Source organism: Capra hircus, chromosome 13, assembly GCF_001704415.2.
Source record: "Capra hircus breed San Clemente chromosome 13, ASM170441v1, whole genome shotgun sequence".
Taxonomy (NCBI): domain Eukaryota; kingdom Metazoa; phylum Chordata; class Mammalia; order Artiodactyla; family Bovidae; genus Capra; species Capra hircus.
In genome coordinates, this window is record NC_030820.1 from 61243740 (window position 1) to 61269188 (window position 25449).

The window sequence follows — 25449 nt, forward strand, 5'->3', positions numbered from 1 at the left end:
TCAGGTCAAAACAAAGGGTTTTGTTTTTTTTTTCCCACTCTAAGATTATAAATGTAATTCACCCATATTTTCTTCTAGAGCATTTATAGCTTCATTAGAGTTAAATCTTTATTCTATCTGTAATTTATCTCCACATAAGAAGTGAGGGATACTGAGAGAATCATAATTCAAAAAGGCACATGTACCCCAATGGTCATTGCAGCACTATTTACAGGAGCCAGGGCGTGAAAGAAACCTTGATGTCCATTGACAGATGAATGGATAAAGAAGATACAGTACATATACACAACAGAATATCACTCAACCATAAAAAGGAACAAAACTAAGTAGTAGGTCATGGTGTGGATGAACCTAGAGCCTGTCACACAGAGTGAGGCAAGTCAGAAAGAGAAAAATATCATATATTCATGCATATACATGCAGTCTAGAACAGTGGTGCAGGCGAGCCTGCTTGCGGGGCAGAAGTAGAGACACAAGCGTGGGGAATGGGCCTGTGGACCCAGCAGGGGAAGAGGAGGGCGAGGTGGATTGAGAGAGTAGTACTGACATGCGTGCACTACCGTGTATAAACTGGACAGCTAGTGGGAAGCCGCTGTGCGGCACAGGGAGCTCAGCTCAGGGCTCTCTGCTGACCTGGAGGAGTGGCTGGGGGAGGCGGGAGGCTTAGTGGGGAGGGAATATGAGTATACATATAGCTGATGTTGGTGTTGGTTGTTGTACAGCAGAAACTAACACAACCTTGTAGAGCAATTATACTCCAATTTAAAAATAAAGAAGTGTGGTGAAGCTCTAGCTTATTCTGTTTTTTAATGGCTATCCAAATTGTCCCAATATCATCTTTTAAATAACTCATCTTCACCCACTGACTGGAAGCACCATGTTTATAGAGTACTACTTTTCCATTATTTGGGGAATTGCCTGTTCTATTGATCTGTCTATTCCTGTCTCGCCAGTATAGCTCTGGAATATATTTTAATGTCTGGTAGAACCAGCACTCACCTCTATGCCCACCATGAACTGTCCCTGCCTCGGCATAATAGAGACAGTTAATCCCTTCCCACAGCAGACAGTGGTCTAGATACAGCACAGTCCTGCCATGGGGGAGGTGTTTCTGATTAAGGGGCTGTTAGCGGGTGGTTCCTGGGTCGCTCAAGCAGTAAAGAATCTGCCTGCAATGTGGGAGACCTGGATTCAATCCCTGGGTCAGGAAGATCCCCTGGAGAAGAGCATGGCAACCCACTCCAGTATTCTTGCCTGGAGAATCCCATAGACAGAGGAACCTGATGGGCTCTAGTCCAGGGGGTTGCAAAGGAATCGGATACAACTGAGTGACTAACACCTGGAAGAGGTAACATCTACTCTGAACCAAAGAAGGCTGGAGGAATATGACAGATGGCCAATGGAGAGGGCTTCCCAGCAAGAAGAGGAGCGCGGCTAGAAGCTCCAGGCTTTACCCATGCCTGGATTCAGAATACCTGGTCTTCAGGCTGGGCAGTAACTCAGCTTGTCCGTTTTTTCCTCACATGCGCTGATTTTTGCCCAGCTGGCTGCCAGCTCACAGGCGGTTTGACACCTTTGTGGAAATCCAGGAGAAGCTGTCCCACACTGTTCCCGCACACCTTCCCTATTCAGATAAATTTCCCATGATGCACAGAACTGAGAGCCTGACTTGTCAAAATGCAGTTTCCTAACAACACAGGTAAAACGACACAGGTAAAAACGACAGTTTCATCAACTGCGTTTTCAGAAACATGTTGCTTTAAAATGCCATCAGTTAATCTCTGTTCGTGACACTCTCCTACGCCACACTTCAGTGGCTGCCCGTTGCTGGCAGACTCAGGTCAGAGCTCTCTGGCCTCATGTTTTAAGGGCTTCCACGGCCCAGCCGGCCTGAGAGCCTTTTGTTTCAAACTGTGAACTCTACATGTCCAACAGACTCACCTCTTCTGTCCCTCAACCACCCATGTGTGATCCCCCCCAAGCTTTTGATCAAGCATGCTTCCAGACTGTTTTTCCCCCCACAAACATGTATAGTGCCCCTCCACATGCCAGGCACCATATGATAAGTATGGGTGAGACAACAATGGACATGACAGGTCGGCCTGCTCGGAGCCTGCGGGCCAGGAGGAGAGAGAAATTAAACGACCGCAAAGTTTCTAGTCACAGGATATGTGTTCAGTTTGCACGTGACAGGGGCAGGGCCCGCTAGGAAGGAAGTACCTAGTAGGTGAAGGACATAGTGGATCCTGGAGGGCTCCACTGAGGAGGTGACGTTTAAGTTGGGCACTGAAGGATGCATGGGTGTTCACTAGGTAGAAAAATACTCTGGGCCATCAACAAAGACATCCTCCACCCCTGCCAGGTGTAGGCCCCTCTGAACTCAGAGTGGCAGTCTCACAGACAACCCAGCTGGCTCTGGTGACAGGTCTCTGTCAGTCTGATGTCACAACGCACTGTGGTCCTTCCCATTTCCTGCATTATACATCTTCCCCAACTGGACCGTGAGCTCTCAGGGGTTGGGACAGGCTTTTAGATGGCAGAGTCCCAGGCAGCATCGGGCCCTCTAGGGACTCACCAATGCATTGCTCAGGACTCCGTCCTACCCTCTGTCCAGCACAGCCCTGAGGTCTGCAACAGAGCTCCAAGTTAAGCGCACTCCCCCCTTAACACAGACCACACTTCACAGCTCCCCAGAGAGGGGCAACATACCTCCTCTCCTTTCTGTCGTAGCACCTCTGGAGAGGCTTGGTCAAAAAGCCAAGACCAGCCCCAGTGGCACCACTGCTCCTAAATGTGCACGGGACAAAAACGAGTTCAGACGGTCCTTAAAGAACACACACTGGAACGGCCATGGCAGCACCATGCACAGCAGCTCTGGCCCGGGAACTCCCAAGCGTCCGTGGAGAACGGATGAGGGCGGTTCATGTGCCGTGGAGTACTGCTCAGCAATGGGAAGGAACACACGAGTGGCACAGGGCACCACGAGGACCCTCTCAAACTCATGCTGTGGGGGAAAGAGCATACACCGTAGGATTCTATTTATATCAAGTTTTAGAATAGGTAAAAGCCATCTGTGCTAGGGACTACATTGGTGGTCCAGTAGTTAAAAATCCACCTTGCAACCCAGGGGACTTGGGTTCAATCCCTGGTTGGGGAACTAAGATCCCACATGCCTCAGAGCAACTAAGCCTGCACACTGCAGCTAGAGTCCATGCACCACAATGAAAGATCCCGCATGACATAATGAAAATCCCACATGCCACAGCTGAGACTTGAAGTAGCCAAATAAATAAAAAAAAGAAAAGAAAAGCAATCTGCGCTATTAGAGGTCAGGAGAGTGGTCACCCTTGCTGGGGGCTAGTGACCAGAGGGGGACATAAAGAGCCTTTGGGGTGCTGACCAAGTTCTGTTTCTTGATGTGAGTACTGGTCACAACAGGTGGATTCTGTTTGTAAAAATTTTCTAAGCCATCCACTTAATGATATGTGCTCTTTTCTGTATGTGTGTTAAACTTCTATTAAATTTGAAAAAGGGGGAAAGAAGCTAAGGCCAGTTACTATGGCCGAGGTCAATGTAATGAATTACCACAACCCACACAACACCGGGCACTGTGCTGGGTGCTAGGCTATGTGACCTTATTTCACCACCCAGACAACAAGGGTGATATTAATTGCCACTCTGCACATGAAGAGTAGGGACTCCGGGAGGAAGATTAAATGACACATCCAGTCACCAACAGCTCAGAGACCAGGGGACATGCTCACAGTCACAGAACAAAAGTTAGTGGCCTTGCTGGGGTTTGAAGCAGGGTACACTGATCTCCAGAGCACGTGGTAGACCCCAGGTGGGACGCCCGAGCTGGACTGCGGGATGCTGTGCTTCACCCACCTCCAGCAGAGCAGAGAGAGGAGGCTCTGGGGCTGGATGAGTGGAGGCTTCCCTGGGCTGGGAGCTGGGAATGGGCTGGGGCTGCTCCACAGTGGGCTTCTCCGTGCAGCCCCCAAAGGCAGCTGAGCCTGGGGGCCTACTGGGTTGCAGCTCTGGCTGCTCCTCAGCAGGTGACCGGAGGGGCAGTGGGGTCCCTCTGAAGCTGGCACAGGTGGCACTTCCCATTTCAGCCCTGAATCCCTCCATGATGGAGCTGTGGGTGTGTGTGTTGGGGGGCAGGGGTCTATGTGGCAGCCAAGGCTTTGGGGCCAGAGCTGGTGCACAGAGGCCTTTCTGGTGGCTGAGTCAGCTTCGAGGGTAGGGGTGGAGCAGGAGAGTCGGGGATGGGCTTTTTCTGCATTTGGGCCCTTCCTCAGTGTGATTTCAGGCAGGCAACTTCTCCACGCCTCAGTTTTTTCATCTCTGAAATGGGGGCACAGTAACAGAAGCTTGTTTCTGAAGGCTGCCTGCTCTGCGGCTTAACCGCAGGGAAGCCTGCAGGGTGTGGACTGATGCCTGGTGTAGAACACCTGCCCAAAGCCTAGCTATTGTTAACAGTGATGTTGATATGAAAGGTAAGTAATTAAGGATACAGACACTGGTCAGCAAATATTTATTGAGACCCTACTGTGTGCCAGGGCCTAACCCTGGTGAAGGACTGTGGCAGTGAGATAAGCAGACCTGGGCAAGCACTCGTGAGGCTGCTGCTATAGCGCCCTCAGCCTGGCCCTGCCCTCACCATCGCTTCCTTTCTCCCTTCCCTTCTCCCCACTACCTCCCCGCCCATCCCTTGGGAAGTAAGACCATTAACCTGGGAGGGAACGCAGCTCTCCCTCCCACTCACTCTGTGACTTCCAACGAGGTTCCTGAGCTCCCTGAGCTCCCTGACACCGAGCCTCAGTTCCCCCATGTTGTTTGTGTGGGCCCTGGTACAGAGACGGCCCTCAGACAACGGTTCCTGCTCCCCTCCTCGCTACCCGCTCCTCCTCTCCTTCCTCCCTGCTTCCCCTCCGTTTCCTTCTCTTACTGTTCTTCTCCTTGTCTGAATCTTTGGGAACTTAACACCCAAAGGCACTGTCAAGCTCAGTTGATGGCGCCAAGGCCACGGCAGGTTCTGGGGACTAACTTACTTGACACCCAGACTCAGCATTTCTCCCTTCTGGTCTCAACTACAGAGTGGGGAGGAAGTGAGATTCTTTCTTTCCCAGCACCCCATGCAGCTGAAGGTGGCCATGTGACCCTGGCCAATGAGATGTTAACCTAAGTTTGTTGGCAACTCTCTGGCAGTGCTTTTGCTTTGCTGGGCTAAGCTTATGCCACCCCTTCACACCTTCCTCTCGCCCTGAATGTGGACAAGATGGCTGGAGCAACAGCCACCAACTTGCAAGCATGAGGAGAAGGTCAACAGCGTCACAGACACCAACCAAATGAGACTGACGTTACTACCAACAGCTGCTCCTGCACTCTTTCTGTTTCAGGTGTAGAAAAACCTTCATGTTTTGTTTCACAGCCAGCTGAGCTTTTGGACCTGTAGTCAAAAGCATCACTGTCTGATTCATAGGGCTCCTGTTTGTAGATGGACTTGACAGCAAGGCCTCGCTCCCAGGTGGCCTTTCCTCTAGTGTAAACTCAAAGAGACAGATGACCAGGGCTGTGTTGAGGCAACTGCTGTGACTACTGCGGTGTGGCAGGGGGGACTCAGCAGAGGGAAAGCTGCCAGGCTTTGCACAGGTGTGCCCGGGCACTCCCCAAGCCGCAGCAGTGTTCCAGTTAAAGCAGGTCTTCTGTTTCTGCTTTTTCTCGAGGCACTTGGAGCCATTCCAAACATCTAAGGCTTAAAACGACCATGGGGCTGGCACAGCATGGGCTCCGTCACTCATGGCTACTGAGAAGGAAGCTGCTGGAGAGATAGGAGTGGCCAGCCTGGGGCTGGGCTGCCTGTGGTCGTGCTGGGCCAGGCCTCTCTCCTGCCTGTGTACAGCGCCCCAGCCCACAGCTCAGGGCTGTTCAGGCCCTGTGACCGACTGCTGAAGGCGGGCTGGCGCAGAGCAGGAGGGCAGGTTGGGCAGCACTCCGGGGGCCCTTTCCCATCTTTGCCAGCAGCACGCCTGCTTGCTGCTGACCCTTGACATGTTAACTTCCTTCCTAGAAGAGTTTCCTTGAAGAAAGGAGTTCCTCTGTCACAGAGCAAACTTTGAAAACCACTGAAGTCTGGCCCAACCTGCTGTTCCAGAAACAGGGAAGCTGCAGCAGGGAGAAGTGAAAGTCAGACGGCTGGCGTGGGACAGAGCCACACCTAGGGTCAGAGTGGCGGGGCTCTCCTAGCTACTCATCCCTACCGGCTGTCACCTCTCTCTGCCCTTCACCCTGAGGCTCTCCACGCATGTGACAGGCAGGCCAGAGGGTGCTGTCCTCTGTAGGCTGCTGGGGCTTCTCCCAGGCACACAGGCCCCTTGCTCCCCTGTCCTGGCCCCCTTGCTGTTCCCTCCCCAGGGCCTTTGTACTCGCTGTCTGCTCCACCTGGAAAGCCTTTCCTCCACGGGACTGGCCACCTCCTCTCATTTGTGTCTGGGCTTGGATGCCATCTTTTCAGAGAGGCCTTCTCACACAGAGGGGCAGACTATCAGTGGTCTCAGTTTTAATTCTCTGCCTCAAATCTCTCACTTTTGCATATCTGTTTTTTTTTTTTTTTCTTTCTTCTTGACTTATCGTCTCTATGGCCTGTGAACTCCCTGAGAGTGGGCTCCTCATCTACCTCATTCACTGCTGTAGCCTCAGTGCTCAGGACAGTGTCTGAGATGTTGAAGGAATTTGAACGATATCTGAATGAATGAAGGAGAAGATTTTTTAAAAACATACCAAAGAAAGTTAATTTGCTTATCTAATTCCTTCATTTCAAAGAGACAGTATTTAGAAGTTAAACTTAGTGACATATAGTTTCAGGACTACATTTGATCATAGGGTCATAGTGCAATTTGTTGAATACACTATTTAATTTTAAAATACATTTTATAGAGAGATTTTTAAAAATTATAGCTCCAATTTTTATTGCTAGTATATAAGCACATATATACTTTTTAACATTACTGATATATAAAAATAAATGTCATTTAAAAGCTTTTCTAACAACAACAAAAAAAACTATACAAACACAGGGTTATAGGGAGGGCAAGGGTCTGGAGGGCCGTGAGCAGAAGCTGTGGGCCCTTGCCTCCTCTGTCTAGGTGGAGGAGGGGGAGCTCCCAGCCCAGCAGGGGTCAGCGGCTGGTCACCCTATGAGCAAAAACGAGGCAGCGGCACAAACTCACAGACCGACACTGCTGTGCCACCCGGTAATGAGGTAAACATAATCACAACCTGGAAAAATCTTGCCCATGCTTCTTTGAGTCCACCCAGAGCCATTATCTCTAATTGATCTCCAGACATCAGCTGCTGAAGCGTCGGGAACCCTCCTGCATTTTCTAGGTCTGGTTACAAAGCCCAGACCATCCACCCACGCACCCACCAAGGGGTGGAGGGGTCAGGTCTCCTGCAGCAGCTCTTTGCTAGCGGCTGGGACCTGTCTGGGCCCCACCTGAGAAGAAGCCATCAGGCTGGCAGGGTCAAGGAGGTCAAGATGCTGGGTAAAAGCCACAACCCACCTGACCCGAGCAGCCTGCATTGCGGTGCCTTAAGCAGAAGGCTCCAAAAGCCACCAGGGGTCTCGCTCTCAAAAACATGTGACTAAAAAATAGAACTGGAGAAAGCGCCCTGCCCAAGATATCTCCCTTGTCCTAGATGATCTCTAAGAACTGCAGTCACGAGTGCTGTTGTTAAACACAACAACAACAATAACGAGACTCAGCCACAAGACAAGGCCCCTCTGGGTCTCAGGCAGGCCAGATCCAGAATGGAGGGGGGTAGTCAAGGTGGGCAGCTGGTTCAGTGACCACATGGATGTTTTGATTCGCTCCTTCCTGGCCCAGCCGGGGAGAGATGCCTCTACCTTGCCCCCACCTTTTCCCTTGACAAAGATAAAAGCATCCCAGGGCCGGCCCGGCATGCAGGACTCTGCTCCAGGCACCAGGCAGCTCTCCTGCCTACACCAGTAAATTATGGCCACTGCATGCATTTTCCCTCAGATAATGAGGTTGAAAGGCTGCGTCGGCATCCTCATGTGCATGGGGCTGGATTCAGTAGCCTGGAAGAGGACTGAGACTTTAGGAGCAGATGGGAACAATGAGCTGTTGGGGTTTGGGGTACTAACTGCACCAGGCAACTAACTGGCTTTCAAGACAGGGTGCTGGCTCATTTCTGCTGCTTTCCCACAGTCCTTCAGGGAAGCAGGAGGAAAGAAGACAGACACAAATGTCTCTGAACCCAGGCTGCCCTGGCACAACAGCCATAGTGCTCATTTGCTTAGAGTATGTGGAAACTGCAGCAAGTTTCTTGAAAGCACTCAAGGACTGTCAGTGAAATAGTGACTTAATGTTCACTAAAACAATGCTCACTGGGGGCTTCTTTGGTGGCCCAGTGGTTGAGAATCCGCCTTGCAATGCAGAGGATACGGGTTCGACCCCTGGTCTGGGAAGACCCCACGTGCTACAGAGCAACTTAGCCCAGGTGCCGCAGCTACTAGGCCCACGTGCCTTAGAGCCCATGCTCCACAACGAGAGAAGCCACTCCAGTGAGACGCCCTCACACGGCAACTAGAGAGTAGCCCCCACTTGTCACAACCAGAGAAAGCCCTCTCGCAGCAAGGAAGCCCAGTGCAACCAAAAATAATAAAGAAATAAATAATAAACGTGTCCTGTTCTCCCTGTCACCATCTTCAGGAGGCTGGGAACGCTGGGCTGCTGATGTTTTTAGCTTGCAGTTTCCTTCAAGGGACCATGATCCTCCTGGCCCCCAGCCCAGCTTGTTTGCTGGGTGAACAGAAAGGCCTGTGGTCAGCGTCCCAGCTTCACGTTTACGCGGCTGCATCAATGGTGCCTCTACAGCATCTTTCCCTCATCAAGAATGGTGTATGAAGTGTTTTAGGCATTAGACTTTTTTTTTTTCTTCCACTAACTCTTTTCCAAGCCAAGAAAACGTCTAAAAAGAAAGACAACAAGGAAGGGAACCATTCCTGCTACATAGTAAGACGTATTAGTCATGAGATGTGTCCGATATTAAGACATATTAGTCTCGACATTTAAAGCAGTGTGGAGCTGGCACATGAATAGACAAAGAAACCGACGGACTGGATAGAAGTAGATTCTGTTTCAGATGGAAATTCAGTAAATTATAAAGGCGGCATTTCAAATCAGTGGGAAGCAAATAGATTCTTTAATAAATGATGTTGACATAAAAGGGTAAAGGAGGATATGTACTCAATACATATAAGCTCCAAACGGATCAAAGATCAAATATGAAAACATGTGTATTTTTTTGCTGTGTCAGCAGAGAGGGTGTAAAAGACAGGACGCCCCAGTAGCAATAAGCACACTTGGCACCCAGATCTCGGTTTTTTAAAATATGATTCTATAATAAAAGGAAGATACAACTGATTCTAGGATTGGGGTAGAAAACATACAAGATGAGCCTGGAGCATCTTGTAGTACTGGAAGGTAAAAAAACACTAAAAAAAAAAAAAAAATCCTACGAAAAACAAACCAACAAAAACCATTGATGGGGGTGTGTCAAAAGAGCACAAGAACCAACTGAAAGAGTTCCCAGTGGCAAAGCTGGAACAGTGTGAGCATCAAAACAGATACAGTAGTGCTGGATTATAACACAAAGTCAAGAATAAACAGCCATATAAATAAATGATTGAATATATTTATAAATGAGGAAGGAGAGACAAACCTCCCATGCCAAAGAATTTGAGATAATGTATGTAGATACTTCACTCTCAAGGAGGGCAATTATAAAGCCCATTCCTTAGGTGTGGGCTGTACATGGTTGACTTCCTTCTAAAGAGTACAGTTTGGAAGGGGGTAAAAGAATAACCTTACATTGATCAGACCAGACAAACATTAGGTCAGCCAGGTGCGATCAAGGCAACACCAATAGTCATGAATCACAGTGACAGTATGTACGCTTAATATGATGTGGTATGGGACTTCCCTGGTAGTCCAGTGGCTAAGAACCCGCCTTCCAATGCAGGGGACGCAAGTTCGATCTCTGGGAAGCCAAGATCCCACATGCCTCAGGACGACTAAGCCTGCACTCCACAACCCCTGAGCCTGAGCCTTCTGAAGCCCATGCCCCACAACTAGAGAGAAGCCGGAGTTCGGCAACGAAGTGTCTGGGTGCCGTGACTAAGATCTGATGAGACAGAAAAGAAACACGTGGTAAAAACAGCACTCTGAGTTTGGGATTAGCAAAGACAAACTATTATATATAGGGTGGATAAACAAAAAGGTCCTACTGTATAGTACAGGGAACCATAGTCATTATCCTGTGATGAACCGTAGTGGGAAAGAATATGAAAAGAAGAATACATATGTGTGTGTGTGTGTAACTGAGTCACTTTGTTGAAATTAAACACAACATTGTGAATCAACCATCCTTCAATAATTTTTTTTAAAAAACGACACTCTGTCTGTGGTCTTTCTCCTAATAACCCACAACCACAGTTTTACATTGAGAAAAACATCAGACAAATTCCAAAATTCTACAAAATATTTGACCAGTATGCTTTAAAACTGTCAAGGTCATCAAAATCAAGGAAAGGTTGAGAAACTGTTACAGACGAGAGGAGCCTAAGGAGATGTGACAGGTAAATGTAATACTGTGTCCCAGGAAGGACTGTGGAACAAACAGAGGACAGGAGGTAAAAACTAAGGAAATAAACTATAAACTTTAGCTGACAAGGCGCCAAAGAATTGATGCCTTCAACTGTGGTGCTGGAGAAGACTCTGAGGGTCCCTTGGACAGCAAGGAGATCAAACTAGTCAATCTTAAAGGAAATCAGTCCTGACTATTCATTGGAAGGACTGACACTAAAGTTGGAGCTCCAATACTTGGGCCACCTGATTCAAACAGCCACGTCATTGGAAAAGACCCTGATGCTGGGAAAGATTGAAGGCAGGAGAAGGGGATAACAGAGGATAAGATGGTTGGACGGTATCATCGACTCAATGGACATGAGTTTGAGCAAACTTCAGGAGATGGTGAAGGACAGGAAAGCCTGGTGTGCTGCAGTCCATGGGGTCGCAAAGGGTCTGACACAACTGAGCAACTGAACAGCAACAACTGGTTTACTAATTGTAACAAAGGTATCATACTAATGTAAGGTATTAATAAGGGGAAACTGGTGGGGATAATGTGGAAGTTCTGCTCTATCCTCTCAGTTTTTCTCTAAATCTAAAGCTGTTCTAAAAAATTAAAAAACAAAAATACTAAAAGAGGACACAGAGGCAGAGTGGAGTCAGCCTTTTTAAGACTCAAATGCAGAAGATACTAGAGAAAAAACTGAAAAGTCTGAGTACATAAAAACAAACATGTCAGAACATGCACAGCATAAGCAAGATCAAAAGACAGAGGGCAGAGGTTGGGGAAAAAAGAGGCAATGGCTAACTCTGCGGAATCAAAGAAAAATGTGGACCTTCTTAATGACCCAGGGGTCCAGAGTCTGCCTGCCAATGCAGGGGACACAGGTTCAAACCCTGGTTCAGGAGGATTCCACATGCCAAGGGTCAGCCTAGCCCATGCACCACAACTACGGAGCCTGTGCTCCGAAGCCCACATGCCTGGAGTCCACGCTCAGCACCAAGGAGCCACCACAATGAGAAGCAGGCACACCGCAATGAAGAGTAGCCCCTGCTCAGTGCAACTAAAGAAAGCCTGGGCAAGCAATGAAGACCCAGCACAGCCAAACATTAATTAGTTAATTAAATTATTTAAAAAAAGAGGGACTTCCCTGGTGGTCTAGTGGCTGAGACTCCGAGCTCCTAATGCAGAGTGCCTGGGTTCAATCCCTGACCAGAGGGCTGGATCCCACATGCTGCGACTAAGACCCAGCATGGCCAAATAATTTTTAAAAATAATAAAAATAGAAAAGGAAAGGAAATGTAATCATAGTGTGCTAATCAACTCATTTTTGAAAAACTTACACAGTCATAATAATATAAATATAATAATTTATCTAAATAGGGAAGTATGGGTAATATTGAGGGATGGAAAAAGGAGAAATAATACATGTGTTTATGAGAGGGTGTGACTGCGTACATATTTATCTCCTCCAGCAAGAAATTAAACAACAGTAACCAAAACTGAAAAATCAAGAACTAGCAGTGTGAACACAATTTTTTAGAAATAGGAGATGAATACTAAAAGAGATAGCTAAAAACTAAGGAAGAAAAGAAGCTGTCTCTGATGGGTAGAAATTGAAGTGGGGAGGCTGGGACAGGATCTGCCATTTTTCTATATGATTTTTAAGATATATATTTTATTGATACACATAAAAGTGATTACAAGTAAATAAAAAAGATGAACACTGGCTAAGCTGTTTCTGAGGGTTAGTTGCCCTGGGGTTATGCGGGAGGGACCAAGGGGCGCAGGGCAGAACCTGAGGACAGCCACTACCCTCGCACATCTTCTCACAGCAGCAATGTGCCAAGGATCATTCTTTGCCCGCAGAAATCCAAACAGCAGCCTTGGTCAAGGTCAGTATTTCAGTGGCTTTTCGTTTTTCTCGCCGCAGCACAAACCTTCTGCAGTGCCAGGGACTTTTGGAGATGGGAAAAGGTTTGTGCTGCAGCTTCTCAGATTTTGAAAATGGTGCCAGTGGCATTCCAAGCCTTTCTTGGGTTTTCATGGGGGCAAGCCCAGCCCCCTTGACTCAGCTCCATAAGAGTAACAGCGGGGGCTGATCTTGGAGGCCTGAGGGGAGTGCCTGAGAGGAGAAAAGCAAGAAATGGAACTCTAGCTGAGAAGGAAGTCAGCTGTGGACCAGGAAGGCCTGGAGTTGGGAAGAAGACAAAGGATGGGAACTGAGAGAGTGGCCCCAGCATATCTCAGTGGGTGAGCTCAGTGAGAAGAGGAGGAGAGGGACTAAATTCAGGCAGTGAAGGCAGCAGATTCAGCATTCTCAAGCCCCACAGGGTCCACCCCTCATATTACTCTATGTAGGTTTAGAGAGTAGACACTGATGCTCAAAGTATGAAAATACTGGTCTAGAGAAATGGCTACAGCAAGACAGCAGCAAAAAAATGCAAAGGTGCCATAAGGCAATTATCCTTCAAATAAAAAATAGATTTAAAAATTAAAAATGCAAAAGTGAAGTGAAGAGCCTGATGATGAGAAGATGCTGATGGCTGGGAAAGAAACATGCAGCCTCTCCCAGTGAAGCCCAAGTTACTCATCGGACCTATTGTCTTCCTTCACCTCCGCACAAGGCAGACCTTTGAGGTTAAGAGGTCTCAAACTCCCCAAGGGCAGACCTCCAAAATTAAGAGGCTCTGAAATTTTACTGGGAAACTGTGCTTTCAATCAGCATAAAATATCTCACTTTGCCCTATTTAATTTTTTTTTTTTTGCCTTGAACTTGTTTGACATTAATAGTACTTCCCTCTCTTTCCTATGTTTTCATCTTTTTTTGTCATTAAAAAAAGTCTTTTACAAACACCAAGAGGATTCTACCATTAAAAAACCTCATTTGAGCATGTTTGACTCTTTCTAATGGAACTTAACCCATTTACATTTATTGTGATTTACTAGTGTTTGATCTTGTTCCTGTTAGTTTATCTATGTTTTCCATTTATTATAACTCTTTCTGATTGCTTTTTCTTTTATTCCTTCATTTAATTACTCTTTCTTTGGTTGCTTTAATTACTTTCTTTGGTTCTGTTATTTTTTTCTAGCCATTTAGGAGTTCTACATTCTGTTTTTATTTTGTGAAGATTGTTGCTTACTTTTCAAGAAATACATCAGCTTTATCAAGAAGATGGTGTCGAAGATAAGGGAAGCCCCTGCCCCTCCTGAAGCTGAAGCCAAAGGAGAGACTTTAAAGGCCAAGAAAGTGGTAATGAACGGTGTCCACAGCCATGCAAAAAAGATCTGGACATCACCCAGCTTCTGACAGCCCAAAACACTGCAGCTCGGAAGGCAGCCCAAATACCCTCCGAAGAGTACCCCTAGGAGAAACGAGCTTGAGCACTATGCCATCATCAAGTTTCCCCTCACACTACATCAGCCATGAATAAGACAGAGGATAACAACACACTGGGTTCACCGCAGATGCCAAGGCAAAAAACGGGCACCAGGCCGTGAAGAAGCGCTACGACGCTGGCATGGCCAAGATCAACACCCTGATCAGGCCCAGTGGAGGGAAGAAGGCTTCTGTACAGCTGGCCCCTGACTATGAAGGTTTGGATGTTGCCAACAAATTGGGGACCACCTAAACTGAGTCTAGCTGGCTGTTTTTACTATTAAAAAAAGAAGAACAAAAGAAACATGTTAGAACCGCTGCTTCCTACTGCTACTGCTAAGTCACTTCAGTCGTGTCCGACTCTGTGCAACCCCATAGACGGCAGCCCGCCAGGCTCCCCCGTCCCTGGGATTCTCCAGGCAAGAACACTGGAGTGGGTTGCCATTTCCTTTTCCAATGTATGAAAGTGAAAAGTGAAAGTGAAGTCACTGAGTTGTGTCCGACTCTCAGCGACCCCATGGACTGCAGCCTACCAGGCTCCTCCATCCATGGGATTTTCCAGGCAACAGTACTGGAGTGGGGTGCCATTGCCTTCTCTGGCTGCTTCCTAAAAAGACTATTAAATCCTTGGACATGGCAAAGTTTCCATTCTGCTATTTCTCTCTTGAGCTCACACCTTGCCTGGGCTTTGGGGCAGCCTGAGGATGGGGAAGAAGGAGATCATTGTTGCCATTAAGTTTATATATAATTTTATTTATTAATTTTTGGCTGTGCTGGGTCTTCACGCTGCACAGGCTTTTCTCTAGCTGTAGAGAGTCGGGGCTACTCTAGTTTCGGTGCATGGGCTAGGCTCAGTAGTTGTGGCACACGGGCTTAGCTGCTCCTCGACATGTGGGATTTTCGAGGACCAGGGATTGAACCCACATCTCCTGCATTGGCAGGCACATTCTTTACCACTGAGCCACTAGGGGAGGCTGTCATCAAGCTATTAAATCTGGGTGCAGCGTCAGCGTTTGCAGGTTCTCTGCAGGTGGAAGTCCTACGAGTCAAACACTGTTTAAGTAAGTGACAGGATCTCACTGTGACCCATCAACTGTGCTTCTTCTTTGGGTCTGCCCATTTGGGGGGCCCCTGCTGAGCAGGAAGAAGCCTGAGTATGTCCATGAGAAAAGCAAGCCATAAAGAGGGGTGAGAACTCAGAGAGAGAATGAGCAGATCCCTGTTTTAATCCCTCCCTGTCCCACAGCCTGGTCTAAATGATTAAAATAGTAAATGTGGCTACCCCTAAGTGGAAACCACCCAAACGGCCACCAATGGATGAATGGAAATCAACAATGTGGTCTGTTTATACAATGGAATAGCATGCAGCCATAAAAAGGAATGAGGTTTTGACACACGCTGCCGCATGGATGAGCCTTGGAAACAACCCGCTAAATGAAATAAGCCAGACACAGAAGGACAAATAATGTGATTCCACTTAAAAGAGGTACTTGGACAGTCAAATTTAGAAAGCGAAACAGTGGTTACCAGGGGCTGGGGGTGGGATGAATGGGGAATTATTGCTTAACAGTTACAGAGTTTCTGTTTGGGGTGATGAAAAATTTTGGAAATAGGGGTAATGATTGCATAACATCATGAATGTACTTGATGCCATTGAACTATACACTTAAAAATGATTAAAGTGGCAAATTTCACATTTTGCCACAATTAAGAAAGTGAATGTCGAGAGCTTTTCAGAGTGGGCTTGTTTCCCTCTCCACTAAGGAAGATGGGAACCTGAGAAAGTTTCACACATGGAATGTGCTCATTTCCTCCCCCAGTCCTCGCCTGGCTCCCCGGTGCTGACTGGGGAAAGGGCTCTCTCGTGACCTCCCTTCAAGAGGCACATGTGCTGAGTCCCTTCGCCTCCTCTTTCTCCTTCCTTCTCCCCCTTTTCCCAGATTGGCTGTGGCCTTTCCCAGCCCAGGTCCTCCTAGAGCTGTTATCCCTCAGTGTCCCTCACCTGGACCTCTGGGCTGGTCCAAATCTCATTTTAAAATAAGCGAGTGTCCCCTGAACCGCCTGGCAGGTTCCTGGTCCCTTCCTGTTTCTATTTTCTTATCCTGGATTACAGTTCCACAGCCACTGTCTTGTCCTCTCTGCTAAGAAGAGCTCCTGGAGACCAGCTATGCTGTCTTATTCATCTTCGTGGCCCAAGAACGATCTTGGACAAGGTCCTTCACGGTGTCTATTGAACCAAGGTCGCATAATAAGATCACCATCAGCAGCAGCAGAGGTCACTGAGGCTTCCTCTGTGCTTCTAAGGTGCCGCAGTGCTGTGCTGAGCACTGCACCTGCTTTGTGTCGTTTAACTCTTGGGCTAAATCTATGAGGTGTACTGATATTAATATGTTATTGTTCTCAGGTAACAGGAGAAAAGGGCTTCCCTGGTTGCTCAGATGGTAAAGAATCCGCCAAGCAGGAGACTCGAGTTCGATCCCTGGGTCGGGAAGATCCCCTGGAGAAGGAAATGGCAACCGACTCCAATATTCTTGCCTGGGAAATCCCAAGGACAGAGGATCCAGCGGGCTACAGTCCTTGAGCAACTGAACAACAGGAGGAGGAAAAAGGAGCCCGGTTAAGTGAAATGATTAGCTCCAGGTTACCCAGCTGGTAGGTAGAACTGGAACTGTCACTCCAGCGTCTTTGGTGGGTGGGCTGGAATCTTGGCTGAGAGCAGTGCTGCTCCACACCGCCTCCTGAAAGGAGCAGGAGGGCCAGTACTCTGGAGGACCCCCGGCTCTCTGCGCAGGGACTACCCTGCAGGCCCCACATCTGGGCGGTGGAGGAGGGCAGTCTGCCCTTCCTCCCCCAACCTCCAAGACCCAGGGAAAACTCTGGGCCAGGGGAGAGCTGCAGAGGAGAGGGAGGCAGAGGTTAATGGAGACAAATAAGAGCCTCCATCACGCGGGTTTAAACAATGGAGCGCGGCACCGCTTCACACGCTGCTGGGAGAACCATTAAAACCATTAGCGGGACATTAGTGCTGCTCCAAGAATTGAAGAGAGGGAGGCGGGAGGCGAAGGAAGGTGCTGACAGGCTTCCCACTCTGAAAGGAGCAAGGAGTTGGGGAGGGAGGGTGGCCAGGGGTTGCCCTGGGGAAGTTGCTAAGCCTCCCGGGGTCCCAGTCTCTGCTTCTATAAAATGAAAGTGTGTGTCGGGGAAGGAACACAGGATTTGTCTTTCTCCTTGGGATCTGGATCTGATTTCTACAATGTGGTCTTGGTTCAAACACTGTGATCTCAGGAAAAATCAGGTTCATATCCTCTATAACATGGATATCAAATTCTACATGTACCCCAGCAGGTAACTGGGCATTCACAAGGCAGGGGGAGACCCCCACCCCACCCAGGCCCCCTACCAAATCCCTACTTCCCACATTTCCTTAAGCTTCATCTACTTCAGGCGGCTCCCAGTTCCCAAGCCAAACAAAGCTTTCTGCCTGCTCTGCCAGCGTCTCTGCCAAGGACGTTTTTTCTCTCCTCTAGCCCTGCCAGCGACCCGCTGCTCAGGACCCAGGTGACCCACCGCCTCGGATTCTAAGGAGAACACCCTCACCCAGGAAGTCCATGGAGAAATAGGGCCTGCGGCTGTAGCAGGGGCACAGGTTTGGACGGAAAAGATCTGAGTTGCAGTTCATGTCAGCGGTTGTGTGACCTTGAGCAAATATGGAAACTTCTTGATTCTCAGCTACGAAACCAGCAAGATGAGGATGATAATGTGACCCTGTTGAGCTGGGAGGGCGAGGGGTGATATATGCAAAGGGCTGGACACAGAACAGGTGCCTGAAACGGCATCCACTCTGCTTCCCTGTCCCTCCTCTGCTCCACCTCTAAGTGCTTCCTACAGACCCCAGAATGTTGATTTTTATTTTCCTTGTCTCTTTCACTGGACTGTGAGAGGCAGCAGGGCAGAGAGAGACTGTTCACCACTGTCTCCTTAGCACCTGCCAGCTCAGGTGCATGATGGATGGATGGATAGATGGATGGGGGATACGGGTGAGGAATGAGTGAGTGACAAGAGAATTATAAGATCAGCTTATCTGGTAGGTGGAAACCTCAAGGCTTGGAGAGTAAAGAGACTGAATGATACAGGAAAGCAAAGCGGGCTGTAAAATGGTACGTGCAGGATAATTCCGTTTTCTATTCAGTAGTCTGGAAGGTTGCACCAAAATATTCAGTGATCCAGGTGGTGGGAGGATGGTGAGTTTTATCACCATGCTTTTGTTTTTTGGTGACGGAGGCCAGATGTATTTGTGTAATTTTTTTTCAGCATGAAAAATAGAATAAAATGAGACAGAAAACAAAACCAGTGTCTGCATGAAGAGATCCTAACACTCCCCTTGGTAGATCTTGCACACAGCGCTGAAAGGGAATTTGAAAGATCAGCAGCTGGGGGTGCACTTGCTGGCCACCTCTGGCCTTATGAATGTGGCCTGCACCCCTCCCTGGGACCCCATCTTATCAGAAGAATACTTTGGAACATTCTTCACGACAGTCCACATCTCATGAGATCCTCACACCCAGCCCCCTACAAGAAAACACATTCGTCATCGGTAACACTAAATGTGATTTCAGTTGTATATCTTCATGATGCTTTCCCAAATAAGGGGAAAAAAAACCCCTGACTTTATCGGGTGCCCCTCACCTATTTTCAGCTCTATGTGGCCACCAAAATGACAGCTTGTGGGGGATCTTGTGTCTTAGGATGGAGGTCCTGGGAGAGTGGACCTAAATGTCTTGCATGTTGAGACACCATAATAAATATTCACTGCATTGGATCAGATGTCAATATTCTGTTTTGTTCCTGTGAACATTATTATTGGAATTCCCAGGTGACACTAGTGGTAAAGAACCCCCCTGCCAGTGCAGGAGACGTAAGAGACACGGGTTCAATCTCTAGGTTGGGAAGATCCCCTGGAGGAGGGAATGGCAGCCCGCTCTATTATTCTTGCTTGGAGAATCCTATGGACAGAGGAGCCTAGCGGGCTACAGTCCATGGGGTGGCAAAGAGCTGGACACAACTGAAGTGACTTCAGCACGTACGCATGGACATTATTATTAGGTTTTCACATTACCTAATATCCTCCGCAGAGAAAGACCCATTTCTCAGCACATTAATCCAACACAACTGGACAAAGGTAACATGATTCTGTCCAGTTCACAAACAAACCCCACCACCTGTTCATTGCCTGCTCAAAGCCGAGGGAGGGGAAAACGCCCTACTTGCCTTACTGTTGTAGTGTCTCCTGGATACCTAATGCTGGGAAAAACTGAATTCTTAGGTTCTTCTCACTCAGAGATTTTAGATGCAGAGCTTTGTTCAGCATTCACAAAATATCATTCATCCCAGCTGCTGTTATTTACAATTGGGTTTATCTTCCATTCCAGCCTTCATGAATGATGTGCAGACACTACAGGTGTCTTCTGTTGGCAGGCCGTTCGGGGTCAGAGGGATGCTGCAGCAAATGAAACTACTCCCAAAGCCTTGTCTTGGGACATGGTGTTTGACAGCAGCAGAGCCAGACCCGTGCTGCACTGGGACAGGGAGCCATTCGCCCACTTAAAGGGGAGCCCTGCTCTGACATCACTACAGGAAGTGTTAGCCGCCTAGTCATGTCTGACTCTTTGCAAACCCACGGGCTGTAGCCTGCTAGGCTCCTCTGTCCATGGGGTTCTCCATGCAAGAATACTGGAGTGGGGTGCCATTCCCTTCTCCAGGGGATCTTCCCAACTCAGGGATCAAACCTGGGTCTCCTGCATTGCAGGCAGATTCCTTACGGTCTGAGTCGTCTAAACCACTAGGGAAGCTACATTTTCGCTACAGGAAAGAAGCTACCAATTCAAGTAAGTGAATTTTTAGTTTTCAACTCAAGCTGAAAAATCAAAGACACCTGGGTCCTTGGCCCTTCCTTGCTGCTGCAGATATATAACCTGGTGAGCAGTGTGACTTCTTGTTTTACCACGTGCCTGGCTATTGAACCGGGATCATGGTGCTGGTTGAAAGGCTGAGGCCTTGAGCGCTCACTGCGGTATGTGCAGGGCAGAAGGCTGAGAGCTGGAGGGCCCCAGGTGGAAGGGCCTCCTCACACACACTGCCTCTCCTGCCAGGGGTGTGCAAGGAGGGTCTGCATTTCAGTCTTCTACCACACACTGGAGAAGGTCGGGGACATTCAGGGGGCCCCAATTTGGGAAACCAGGGATGGAGGTGAAGACACAGTCAACTCCACTGTCAACTCAGGCCACCTCAATCTCAGCTTCAGCCCCAACCCCCTGGGGACAAACACCTCCCACACTCCCTCTCTATCAGAGTAGCCTGAACCTCACCAGGGCGACTTATCCTTGAACTTCCGTTCATTCCCATCAAGGGCTTACATGCTGGACTTCCTTGGTGGTCCAGGGGTGAAGAATCCACCTGTCATATATTCAGAGAAAAGCATGGCCTGAAAAGGTCCACGCACCCCAGCGCTCACTGCAGCGCCGCTTACAACAGCCAAGACATGGAAGCAACCGGAATGCCCACCAACAGAGGAGCGGATACAGGTGTGGCGCATGTGCAGAGTGGAATATTACTCGGCCATTAAAAAGAAAGCGCCAAGGCCATCTGCAGCAGCATGAATGCACCTAGAGAATGTCAAAATGAGTGAAGTGAGCCAGACGGCGAAGGAGAAGTATCATGTGACGTCCCTTCTACGTGGAATCTAAAAAGAAATGATATGAATAAACTTACTTACAAAACAGAAAGAGACTCACAGACTTAGGAAGCGAACTCATGGCTGCTGGGGGTGGAGGCGGGAAGGGATGGTTGGGAACGTTGGGAATGTCCTGTGCACACTGCTTGCTATATTTAAAATGGATACCAACAAAGACCTACAGCAGAGCGCAGGGAATCCTGCTTGGTGTTATGTGCCAGCCTGGATGGGAGTGGGGCTTGGGGGCGAATGGATACATACGCATGGCTGAGCCCCTCTGCTGTTCACCTGAAACTGTCAACTATACCCCAAGGGTATAGCTATACCCCAATACAAAAATGTTCTTAGTGTTAAAAAATAATAATTAAAAAAAAAAAAAAGATCTGCCTGCCAATGCAAGGGACACAGGTTCCATCCCTGGTCGGGGAAGATTCCACAAGCCCATGTGCCCCAACTACTGAGCCCGTGCTCTGCAACAAGAGAAGCCACCACAATAGGAAGCCCACACGTCACAACTATGTGCAGCACCGAAGACCCAGAGCAGCCATAAATAGAGAGACAAAAAGGGCTAAAAGCGCTGCCATGCCCAGTGCTGTGCTTCTCCCACTTTTCTTTAGCTTCAGAACTGCTCACACTCTCTGCACCAGCCATACCAGCCTCTCAAGCCACAGGGCCTTTGCACAAGCTGTTTCCTCAGACTGGCGCTCTCTTCCCTGAAGATCTAACTCAGCTCAAGCATCCTCTTCTAAGGCAAACCTTCCTGACCCCTGTGTTGGTCCCCCCATCATGCCCATCTAACTACCCACGGCACCACGTGTCTCCTGCCTGGCACTTGCCACAGCTGTACCCATGATGGCTGGTTAATCTCTCGCCCAACTCTGCTGCCTGCTATGAGCTTAGCACTTGTGTGTGATTTTTTCATTAGTGTCTCTCTCCCCCCAGATCATAAGAAGAGCTGGGAATGGTGCTGTCTTTGGTCATCCCTAGAGCCTGGCTCTTGGAGTAGGGCTCCATAAATATTTGTTAAATGACTGAATCCTCGTTAATGCATCTAACCGGCTTCCCTGGTGGCTCAGACAGTAATGAATCTGCCTGCAACGCAGTAGACCCAGGTTCGATCCCTGGGTTGGGAAGATCCCCTGGAGAAGGAAATGTCAACCCACTCCAGTATTCTTGCCTGGAGAATCCCATGGACGGAGGAACCTGGCAGGCTATGGTCCATGGGGTCACGAAGAGCTGGACACGACTGAGCAACTAACACACACACACACACCCCAGTCTTAATGCCCCTTGGGTTCATGCATGCTAAGTCACTTCAGTCATGTCCAGCTCTTTGCGTCCCTGTGGACTGTAACCTGCCAGGCTCCTCTGTCCATGGGATTCTCCAGGCAAGAATACTGGAGTGGGCTGCCATGCCCTCCTCCCAGGGATCTTCCCGGCCCAGGGATGGAACCCGTGCCCCCTACCTCTCCAGCACTGGTAGGCAGGTTCAGTACCACTAGCACCACCTGGGAAACCCCTTAGAGCCCCAGAGACAGCAGGAATTTGTATAACCGAATGAAACATACCAAGATCCGTTAATGAGGGATCCCAGTGTGGTGCACTGGCCACTACCGGTTCTGGCAATGAACTGGGCTCAAGCGCCATTTTGTGGGGAAAAGAAAAGCCGTGGGGCTGAACTCCTGCTGTTTGGCTGTTTGAGTGCCTTTGTGCTTCACCCTGTGTAGTGGTGCTTAGATTTTATAACTGTTGCTTCTGTTAGAGCAACACCCTTATAACTGGCATTTTCTGCACAAAACAGCTTTGCGGTTTTGAGTGGAAAACCTGACACCATTATCCCCACTGTTTCTGAAGTTTCTTAGGGATGCGACCGTCATAGAAAAGAGAACATCTCAGATGAAAAGACGGGAGAGATGCAAACAACTCCACCACCCAGAGCCCAGCTTACTTCATCCGCCCTTTTGAGGCTGTGGGGATGGGAGAGCCACCACACCTCCTCCCCAGGGCAATGCAGAACTCAAGCCAAACGGCTCAGATCCTCAGACCCCAGCCCCAGATACTACTTGAGCACCTCCAGCTACATCCCCTCAGAGCTGGCAGCGGAGCTGTCACCCTCCTCGGCGCACACACACCCAGGTTGTCAAGGAGACCAGCCACATCCCGGATAGCATGCACCCGGGGCTGGAAGTCAGACTCCAACGAGAAAACAACCCATTCCCCTAGTCAGGCCTCAAAGATGCGGCAGGTTCAAATGTCACAGCTGACGAGAAAGCTTGAAGCAGGAGGTGAGACACTCCGACTCTGGGTTGGGGCAGTGCTCGGGGAGGGGGGTGGCACTCACCCAGTCCTTCTCTGAAAGACAGTCAGGCTACTCGCCTTGCAAAGGGCTAGAAGGTGGGCTGCGGAGGGAGGTGGGCAGGAGAGGTTTTCCTTTCACAGCCTGTTTCTGTGGTGCCTGACAGCCCTGGGCAATCCACAGCTGGGGAGTCCTGGACAGCCCGGGGGGGGGGCGGGGGGGGGGCCTTATCTCACCCTGGGCCACGCTCCCCGGCTCACCCTCCAGGCCCGCCGGGTCCCCAAGAGTGACAGAGGCTACAGGCAGGCGTGGCCTCCCTCTCACCTCCCCAGGGCAAGGAGACGAGTGGCACAGCAAAGGGCAGAGCAGGGCAAGGGCAAGCCGAGAGCCAAGGCCAGCAGCTCTCCCCGCCCCCACTTCCACCTCCTTGCTCCTGCCCTTCAGGAAGGCTTCCCCGAAGACCTGGCAGGGCGGTCTGCCCAGCAGACCTTGTCACTAGGAACGCGTTCCTTCCCTCCTCTCAGCCCAGACTGCCCGGCCCAGATAACCAGATAAGGGCCTCTTTGGTTTCCAGGGTGTTTACACAGGCTGTGGCCCCACATCTCGGAAAGGCTCAACCACATCCAGGCAAGTTAGGACGCCTCCGGTGGGGTGAGGGGGACGGATGCCTTACCTGCTCCTGGGAATTCATCACGCGCAACTTCATCTGTTTCAGGTACGTGGAGGTGAGGGGCATGTTGTAATCGATGATCCCGGAGACCAGAGGAGATGGAGGCTCGTTTTCTGGTGGAGAGAAGAAAAGGAAGCCCCTTTCAGCCTGTGCAGTGGGCCGCCAGCAGCTTGGCACCCACGGGGGGAACCCACCACGGGGCCCGGGCAGGAGGCCAGGTGGGCAGGTGGTCTCTGACTCATGGAGCGCCCACCATATCTGGCCCGTGGATGTGGACTGCACGGTGCTGAGAGTGTTTCTCAACTAAGTGACCGTGTTTAGTAAGAGAGGTCACAGCTGAAAATCGGGGATTTCTGGCTTCTTTGAAAAATGGAAGGTCTGGCCACACAGGGCCCTCACTCACATGGCAAACACCCACTGCAGCTGAGCCTCTCCTTTTAGGGCTCGAGGGCTCTGTTCTGCCGCAGTGTCCACCCGTTCCTGTCGCCCTGCACACTTGCACTCAACAATGATGCTTGCCAGGCCCTTGAAGTCAAATGTGTAAGTTTCCTACACTGGTCTAAGCTCACTCACATGCCACACTGCCCCACGCTGACTCTCACCCCCCACAGCATCCTCTCTAAAGCCGCCAGGGACCACCTGGCTCACGGGTCTGGGCCAGGCCTCCAGTCCACCCAAATTCTGCTGCTGCTGCTGCTGCTAAGTCACTTCAGTCGTGTCCGACTCTGTGCGACCCCATAGACGGTAGCCCACTGGCTCCCCCGTCCCTGGGATTCTCCAGGAAAGAGTACTGGGGTGGGTTGCCATTGTCTTCTCCGCCACCCAAATTCTAGTTCCTTTTTAATCACATGGAGAGGAGCATTGTTCCTCCCTTTTATTACTTTCTTGTCCTGAAGATCAAAGTAATGCATTTCCTTTTGTAGAGCATTTGCAAAGTGTGGAAAGATGTAAAGAAAAAAAAAAAGTCCATAATTGCACCAAGCAGCTTGGCATATGCTTCTGTTTATTTTTTCCTCTGTGATTTCTTTTTTACATATTTGATATCATAATGCGTACCGAGAATAACAGTCTGCTTTGAAACCTTTTTTTTTTTTTGCTTAACATTTTGTCATAGGCATTTCCCCTACCATCAAAAATCTTGTTTTGCTTTGCAAATATAATTTTTATATCCCTGTATTGTTTTATCATATGTTCTGTAAGTTACTCCCTTATGGTTGGCTACTTAGGCTATTTGCTATCAGGGGCTACTTATAAACACTGCTGGGAACATCTCTGTACGTGAATACTGGTCTGTATTTGGGATCGTTTCCTTTTTAGACCAGATTCCAAAACATGGAATTCATGGGTCAAACGGAGAAGGCAATGGCACCCCACTCCAGTACTCTTGCCTGGAAAATCCTATGGACAGAGGAGCCTGGTAGGCTGCAGTCCATGGGGTCGCTAAGAGTCGGATAGGACTGAGCGACTTCACTTTCACTTTTCACTTTCATGCATTGGAGAAGGAAATGGCGACCCACTCCAGCGTTCTTGCCTGGAGAATCCCAGGGACGGCGGAGCCTGGTGGGCTGCTGTCTACGGGGTCGCATAGAGTCAGACACGACTGAAGTGACTTAGCATAGCATAGCATAGCATGGGTCAAAGGGTAGGAATATTTAACAACTTTTTTTTGTTTTTCCTTGACCTCCCCCAGAGGCATCTGGGATCTTAGTTAG

General features: G+C 49.2%; 1 protein-coding gene and 1 pseudogene across 2 annotated transcripts in view; one reads left to right on the top strand and one right to left on the bottom strand.

The window, feature by feature from the left end:
• The window catches only part of NOL4L (nucleolar protein 4 like), a 132348-nt gene that overhangs the window by 41045 nt on the left and 65854 nt on the right, over nt 1-25449 (bottom strand). For both annotated transcript variants that reach the window (XM_018057704.1, XM_018057705.1), the window contains exon 4: nt 23741-23850. In XM_018057704.1, coding sequence (XP_017913193.1) covers nt 23741-23850 — 110 coding nt within the window. The remainder of the gene's footprint in view (nt 1-23740; nt 23851-25449) is intronic.
• Nucleotides 13838-14294, top strand: LOC102190706 (annotated as a pseudogene).